Below are 9,116 nucleotides of genomic sequence, written 5' to 3' on the forward strand. Positions count from 1 at the left end.
TGGACCAGCAATATGATTTTGATGAGAATTTTTATGATTTTTTTTTGCCGTCTTTGTCCTTATTTATAATTGATAAAGGGTTCGTTTGGCATGCAATATGTTTAAAACGATATGATTTTGTCAATATCAAAATAACTATTTTGTTGTATGAGGGTTTTTAGGTAGAAATGGAATCATGTTTGGTGTGAAAAAAAAAAAAATTGTTTTGGAAAATTCAAAAATTTGCTTTACTTCCTCCGCTACAGTATCAAAACATACAATATCACCAATTTGGTGATATGAATTTGGGCAAGGTATGTTATAGTGACCCTTCCCGAATGAAGGAAGCAAGAGCATACTTGACTTGGATCTGCGTCCTCTTTGCTGCCTCAAGCTACTGCTCAAGCCCCGTATCTGGTTTCGTTCTTTTATCTTGCGGAGTGCTCTGACGATAACGAGGGCGTAAGACTGGATCCACATTTGACAACATTTGATTGATCACCCAATTCCTTTAAATCTCCTGCAAGTGAAATGTTATAAGCTATTTCAAACCAATATTAGCCGTTCCAAGTATAACGAGCCCAAATTTAAAGACCAATATCAAAAAAACAATATCATAATGTTTGAGTCCTTGGACTCCTCAATCTTTGTCGTGCCTCAAATTCTTTCCTTCTACAATTTGATATTTTCGGGGATTCCACAACCTTGTGCAGAATACTTGACTCACAAGACTGAAGTTTCCCTTGCTGTTTGAATTAGTAATTTTGGTTGTTGGGCGAGGGCTTCTCATAATGCATGACTGAATTGGGCCCCTAAGTGAGATGGGTGTGCCTTCATCTTTCGGTTGACTATCCACTTTTCGTTATAATAAGCTTTAATGGTGTGGTTTTTTTTGTTTTTTTTTGTTTTTGTTTTTTAACGTAATAATAGTTAGAGTTAGGAATTAATAAGAATTAAGGAAAACAAGATTCGAACCTAAGTTACCTAACAGAACCTAGGAGCACAAAGTGGGAGGCACTTAAGGCACAACCTTTGTTACCATTTACCAATGGATAGTTGGATGAGGCTGATATAGAGACATAATTAAGAATTCCCTCTTTGGGTTATTGAACTTGATTGTGCTCTTTTCTGCCTTTGTGGCCCCAATACCAAGTCTTGCACTTGCAGATCAAGTGATCAATTTTTTTTTTTCGTTTTCTTTTTCTTCCATTTTTCGTAAAGGAGTAATGAAATTAACTTTTAAAATCGAAACCAACGTACTTCTGATTCTAAAAAATAAAATAAGAATAAAAAGAAAAAAAAAATCAAGAAGTTCTTGAAACATAAGTGTCACAGTTCTGTAATGCTTATGGTACCGTTCGTCCAATCAAAACTCTTAAACTAACAAGTATTAAGTTTAAGGTTGGACTTCTCGTAGGTGCAAAGATGTGTGAGTATCAATTAAGAAAAATAAAAACTCTCAAACTAACCAAGGCTACTTTTGAGTAGCTTCAGATGTGACGTGGTCGACATAGGAAATAAAGCAAAGTTCTAATGCCGTTTTGCATATTAAGGGCTTATCTAGAACGAGGCCTACTTTCATATGCCTTTCGTCATTGCATGATTGGCTTTTTTCTATTTTAAACCTTTAACCTTCAAGTCACAATAAAGCAACTTGAGCCGACGTTATTATATTCAAACCCTCAGTAAGGCCATATCATAAAACCTTACAAAATAAACTTCAAACCCTCAGTAAGGCCATATCATAAAACCTTACAAAATAAACTAACATAATTGTATTTGGCGATGCTCCAAGGTTCTTTGATGCATCTCCATCCTAAGTGACAGATATGTAACTTGATGTGATAATCAACATAAATTAGAGGCATTCAACTTTCATGAAATGCTGACTACATATGTTGAAAAGCAATATACTTCATCACAAAATCTTCTTTTGATTGTTAAAAATTTCCTGCGCGATACAACACAAAAATTATCAAACCAACATATGTTTTTTAGCTTAAAGAAAACAAAATCACAATAGATATAAGTTGATGTACCCCCCAAGTTTTCATGGCTACTAGTACTTCTTCTGTCTAGCTCAAGTGAACTTGGATCAACTACCCTTTTGAGTGATCCAATTTGGGAACAAAATCTTCCCAATTCTTTGGAGGATCACAACTTGAAGAAGAACTTCTGGACTGTGATAGAAGTCTTCTAACCTCTCCTCCTTGTTGTTGCCAATTATATGTTGATGCAGATGAAGATGTTGAAGGCGAAGACAGAGACTGCGAAAGATATGTTCCACTATGGTAGATACCGGATGATCTGGCGTGGTTCAAATTACGATCCCCACTACCAAGAACTTGTGCATAATGAGCAAAATTAGGATATATATTTTGATGCAGAAGGACTGGAGGAGGAGGAGGAGGAGCAACCGAGTCAGCAGACAGTACTCGCTGAGCCATGACACGCGAGTCTTGACGAGTTGTTAGGTAACCCAACTCGGTTCTCCCTTGAACTCTTTCAGGGAAGTTGAGCTTAGCTTTGTTTCCTTTGAATCTAAGAGCTGCTTCATCATATGCAAGTGCTGCAGCCTCAGCTGTTTGGAAAGTGCCTAGCCAAACTCTTGCTGCTTTTTTAGGGTCTCGTATTTCGGCTGCCCACTTGCCCCATGGCCTTTGCCTCACACCTCTATAGTGTCTTCCCCTTTGGATCCCTTCAAAATGTACATATGTAGCTTTGGCATATCAGGCCACATACATTAAAATAATTAGGTTAATTAGTTTTATGTACTACTATATTCTTTTAAACATGTGTAACTAAAAAAAAAAGTTAGCCACGAGAGATAATTTTTGTGATTCAAACTCTTGACATCCAGTTTGCAATGGAGCAATCTAACCATTGCACCAATCCACCCTCTTTTTAACATATGTAACCAGCTATTTATATATATATATATATATATGGTAGTTGTAATTAAACTGCAAAAACATGAATATAGCAAATACCACAGACCTTTTCCTAGATTGAATCAGAATGATAAATCATAAATGAAGAGCCAAAATATAAAAGATATATATATAGTATGAAATAGTTTTAGTTTTAGTTTTTTTTTTTTTGGTAAGTTGTGAACTAGCTAGTTGATTTCATGCTTTTATTAATTAGCTCCGGCCAGTTCTTTTCATGTTGTTATTATTTATCTCTAGCTGTTCTCATGTTGTTATTAATTACATCTAGGTGTTTTCATGTTATTTTTCAAGGTTTAGGGCATGGGAGCAGACAGAGGGTGTTCCCAAGCTTAAGCAGGAATGAAGAATCATACCAGTGTAACCTTTCAAAAAAAGATTCATACCAGTGTAGAGATCCATATATATATATACACGTCTCACTTAGCTATTCAAGTAAAATTTGGAAATTAATAAATCAATTGTGCTTAGATCATTTCACTAAATTAGGGGTGGGTGGAAATCAAAGATAGAAAATATAAATAAATATATATATATATATAAACATGGTGCAAAATATCTATCAAAATACACTAGCAAAACCCTAACCAGTCAGTTGACCAATACAACATCCTAGTTAGCTGTCTCGAAATAGAAGTGGAGGTCATCAACATGTTCGAGTCTAACTTATCCATATATACCTATAAAAATATATAATATTTCTAATTAAACAGATATTATCTAATAATACTATGATATATATATATATATATGTATATATATGTATATGTATATGTATATATATGTATATGTATATGTATGATTTATGTTACCTTGATCGTGAATATTGGGTTGAGACTGATGAGGAGGCACAGTTGCACCGGGCTGGGGCATGGATATTGCTAGTGAGCTTCCTGGTGCAGGCGCATCAGTGTTTCTAATAACTTGAGTGAGAGCTGAAACCATGGCCGACATGTCTTGTTGAGATCTAGCTGAGTAGACAGGAAAGATATTATTGAGTTCTTCTTCCTCTTCTTTTTTCTCCGATGAATCATCGGATGAAAGGGGCCTCTTCCCATGCCTGTTTAGATCCACTTTATGACCTTAATTTCTTACAACTTATATATATATATATATACACTTGGTTGAATCTATATATAAATAACATGTAGAAGATGAGGGTTGTATATATCTGTGTGTGTGTGTGTGTGTGTGGATCAAGAGATTGAACAGCCAGAGAAGAGGATATATTAAGCTGAAAATGATGATGTGGAGGTGGTGATCAAAGAGGAAAATAGGGCTTTGATATCATGCTTGCTACAATATAGGAGTATATATATATATATGTATGATGTGTATGTATGTATGTATATGGATTCTTATATCCCTAGTTTGCTTGGTAAGAAGACTTATGTGTGAACTGAACTATGAACAGTATTAATTGGTCAATTTTTCTCAAAAGTGAAATAAATTTATTGAAAGGTAAAAACTGTATGTCCAGAGAAGAAAGAACGCTGATCTGAAAGGAGAGAACAACAATAACGCATTCAAGTGAGCTAGCTAGGCATGCATGTTCCATGACCATCAATTAATGTGATTATATTGCTTGTGTAAATGGGAATTTATATATGTATATATATATGTATATGTATAGCCTGGGTTTGTTATATTTTATTCTCAGAATTATTAATTTGTTCTTACTCTTCCATTAATAATTTGTTTTGGTTAAGTTCTCCCAAAACAGTTTTTAAAATAAATAAATAACGAATTACAAAACCTGGTTCTCAAAAAACTAATTAGACCAAGCATGCACTAAGCACCAAGCTCTTTACTGTTTTGAAAATATATAGGATATGAAGTATTAATGCTATGTTTGGTGTGCAGGAATAGAATGAAATGCAAGTGGGAATGGAATGAGAATGGGAATGGAATGGAATGGTCATTCTCATTCTATTGTTTGGTTGTAAATATGAAATGTGTAGGAATGCAATGATAATAACCATTCTAGTATTTGGTTAGACCAATTTAAAATTTAGAATGAAATAAATTTCTAATTGAATTCTCCAAAATATCACTTTTAGTAACAAATAAATTAAATTAAAATAAAATAACAAAAAATTATTCTCTAATAATTTTTTAAAAATAAATGGTGGCAGTGGCGGTGGTAGTGTTGGAAGGCAGCGGCGGTGGCAATGGTGGAAATTGGTGGCAGCAGTGGTGGTGGAAGGTGGCAGTGGTTTTAGTGGAAGGCGGTGGCAGTGGTATTAGTGGAAGGCGGTGGCAGTAGTGTGGTGGTTGTGGTAGAAAGAGATAGTGGTGTTAGTGGAAGGCGGTGGCAGTAGTGTGGTGGTTGTGGTAGAAAGAGATAGTGGTGTGACTATGGTGGTGGTGGAAAGCAATGGAAGTTGTGGTGATGGTGGTGGAAGGCGGCGGCAGCGGCGGTGCTAGTGGTGGTGGAAGGCGGTGGCGGTGGCGGTGGTGGTAGTGGTGGTGGAAGGCAGTAGAAGGTGATGGCGGTGGTGGAAGGCGATGACGGCTGCGTTGGTGGTTGTGGAACGCAGCGGCGGTGACGGTGACAGTGGTGGAAGGTAGCGATGGTAGTGTAGGGCTGTGGCGGTGGCAGTGGTGGAAGGCGGTGATGGTAATGAAAAGCAATAGCAGTGATGGTGGTGGAAGGTGGTGGAAGGTGGTGGCAGTGGTGAAAGGCAATGGCGGCGGTGGTAGTGGAAGGTGGTGAAAGGCGATGGCAGTGGTGATGGTGGAAGGTGGTGGCGATAGTAGTGATGAAAGGTGGCTGTGGTAGTTGCGGCAAACGGTGGAGGTAGAGGTGGTGAAAGGCGGTGGCGGTACAGTGGTAGTGGTGGAAAGTGGTGGGCGATGATGAAAGTCGGTGGTGGTGGAAGTCGGTGGTGGTGGAAGGTGATGGTGAAAGGCGCAGATGATTGTAGTGGAAGGTAATAGTGGTTTTTGGACTTAGAATATGAGGGTGTTTTAGGAAGTCGATTTTTTAAAATAAATTACTTGGGAATAGATTGGTCATTTTATAGATTTAGTTGTGGAATGGATTTTCATTCCCAGGAATAGATTTTCATTCTAATAGAATGGTCATCCCCACTTTAAGTTGTATACCAAACAAAGGAATAGTTGAAATAGGCATTCCATTCTTGCACACCAAACGTAACATAATAGTTAGTACTGTACTGTATATCTCTCTATTTTCATATTTCATATATCTCACAATCTATTTTGATGCTGGAATTTCAATGGGGACCATATTAAAATTTTATTTTAAAATTGAAATTCACTTTTCAAAGAAAAAAATATATATTAAAATTGTATGGGTGTATAAAAATAAAAAAAAATAAAAATCACTACTATGTAATACTGAAAAGAAAAAAAAATTCATTGGGGTCAATTAACAGGTCCTTGCCTGCCTCTATATATATATATATATATGATCCACCGCCTTCAGAGATTAGCTAAGACTACAGACTCTAAATAAATCCAATTAAGCAAGCCAATTAATATGGTGATCATATTTATTTTAATTAATTGTGATTATGTTAGAAGATGATAAAGTACCACTACATAAAAACAAATCAAAAAGAGGTAATTTTGATTTTTATTTGATCTCTTAATTAATTGAAATATCTACTTTTTGGTGACTCCACTATGGAGGTAATGTCACAATTTTTTTTTTTTTTGGTTAAAGACAATGTCACAAAATTGTGAACATAGTTAGACTGGAATTCAACATTTGGAGATGATTTTTTTAATTTTTTTATTTATAGATGTAGAGTTAGAAATCAAATGGTTGGACTTTGAACAATTCAAGGAATGCATATGTGGAATGCGTTGTGGTGGGACCAGAATGATTTGATCTTTTCACTCATATATGAAATATGAAAATTAGCCTTTCTTAAAATGTGCAATTTATTGAGTAATGGGAATTTATTATGTTAGAATGGAGCGTACAACAGCACTATACAGATTCAGTAACCAGTGTATCTTGATCTCTCAATTTGTTGTGGTCCTTTTCTGTTTTACTTCTCAGAAAAATAAATAAATAAATAAAATAAATTTGAAAATGTCTTTTGTGTTTTGTGTTTTTAAGAGAAGTGCTAAAATTGGAATCTCTATGTTATTGGTGCCAACAATTGGTGGGTATTTAGAAAGCTAATGGATCTTCATATACGAAACTATTTTTTTAAGGTATCTTCGAATCCAATCTTGACAAGAATCCCTCCCCTCAGCTCCATGTCAAAATCTATGAGTTATTTAGGTGCTAAATAAATGTAAACGTTATACTTTACAAATGTAGAATTGTGATTTTATATATTTATCGAACAACTTATTTGGCAGTTTTGTGTATTTTAAAATTAATTTTTTTAATATAGGAAATATCTTAATATAGGAAAGAGAGAAAAAATAGCTGACCTTATTATTATAGAATTCAAACCATAATGCGTTTGGTGTGCATGAATGGAATGGAATGCCCCATTCCAAACATTCTTTTGTTTAATATGCAATGTAAAGTAGGAATGATCATTCCATTAGAATGGAAATCCATTCCACAACTAAACTTATGAAAATGCCATTCCATTCCCAAGTAATTTTTTTTTTTTTAAAATTAACTTCCCAAAAAACCCCATGTTCAAGTTCAAAAACCACCATTACCTTCCACCACAACCACTTCCGCCTTTCACCACCGCTACCACTGACTTCCACAACTACCACCGCCTTCCAGCACCACCACTGCCATTGACTTTCACTACCGCCATTACCTTTCACTACCACACCGCCACTGCCATCGCCTTTCACCACAACCACTACCTTCCACCACCACCTTCACCACCGCCACCTTCCACCACCACCGCCACTGCCTTTCACCACCGCTACTGCCTTCCACCACCGCCGCCGCCGCCGTCGGTTTATCACTACCACCACTACCACTATCACCGCCTTCCACCACCACCACAGTTACAATTTTTCACCACCACCACCGTCACCACCTTTCACTACCATCACTACCATCGCCTTTCACCGGCCATCGCCACCACCGTCACTGCTTTTCACCACCACCACTACTACCGTCTTCCATAACCACCACCCCTTCCACCACTGTCACCTCCATTGCCTTCCACCACCACCACCACTGTCACCAACACCACTATCTCCTTCCACCACCACAACACTACTGCCACCGCCTTCCACCAACACCACTGCCGCCTTCCACTATTGCCACCACCGCCATTACCGCTTTCCACCTCCACCACCATCGTCACTATCATCCACCACCGCCACTGGTTCCATTTATTTTTTAAAAAAATTATACAAGAATGTCATTTTGTTAATTTAATTTATTTGCTACTAAGAGGAATATTTTAGAGAACTTAATTTGAAATTTATTCCATTCTAAATTTTAAATTGGTCTAACCATACATTATAATAGTTATTATCATTCAATTCCTACACATTTCATATTTATAACCAAATATTAGAATAAGAATGACCATTCATTCCATTCTCATTCTCATTCCATTCCCACTTACATTCCATTCCATTCCTGCACACCAAACGCAGCATAATATAACTTAATATTTTGAATTCATTTTTGCCTATATATCTTGGTTTGGGAGGCCATTTCTATTAAATATTTAAATAATTAAAACTAGAAGCTACAATTATTTACTGTGAATGAGTGATCATTTTTTTGTAAACAAGAACCCTAATTTATATATTTACTTAAAACTTTTTATAATTATATATTGATTTGGTATTTTCTGATTATGGTTAAATTAAAAGATATACAAAAGTTGATAGAGTGAAGAAGATATATATATATATATATATATATATATATATATATATATATAATGAAAAATATATATCCGTTGTCAATTTTTATTAGTTGAGAAAAAAAAAAATTATAGATAAAGAAAGAAACCCAGTGTAATTGTTCGTTCTTACCTTTTTTCTTTCATTGTCAATTTGTTTAGTTTGTTAAAATAGAAAACACAAATGTATAAAAGAATAAAGTGTAATGTATATTAAGATGGAGAACATTCATTTTTTTTTTTTTTTTTTGTTATCGTAACATCAAATTCTAAATACAATCTCAAATTAAAATTCGAGATGTGTAGCGCTAAAATATGTATGCACTTTGACAGAAATCTATTTTATTCACTAGGAATCTTTTACCATGTACAA

The 9,116-nt window shown here is 35.5% G+C and overlaps 1 protein-coding gene across 1 annotated transcript; it reads right to left on the reverse strand.

Annotated features, from left to right (window-relative positions):
• Window positions 1-1,905: 1,905 nt before the first annotated feature.
• LOC132281112 (ethylene-responsive transcription factor ERF114-like) lies at window positions 1,906-8,160 on the reverse strand. The gene is made up of 3 exons (XM_059782847.1): window positions 8,111-8,160; window positions 3,740-3,987; window positions 1,906-2,677 (listed from the first exon to the last, which is right to left on the reverse strand). Exons 1-3 carry the CDS (start codon window positions 8,158-8,160, stop codon window positions 2,079-2,081), a joined length of 897 nt encoding a protein of 298 aa, XP_059638830.1. The 3' UTR covers window positions 1,906-2,078.
• Between the last annotated feature and the right edge of the window lie 956 nt (window positions 8,161-9,116).

This window comes from Cornus florida, unplaced genomic scaffold (genome assembly GCF_030987335.1).
Source record: "Cornus florida cultivar Cherokee Brave unplaced genomic scaffold, ASM3098733v1 CherokeeBrave_3.0.0_Hap2_Chr11, whole genome shotgun sequence".
NCBI classification, from domain to species: Eukaryota; Viridiplantae; Streptophyta; class Magnoliopsida; order Cornales; family Cornaceae; genus Cornus; species Cornus florida.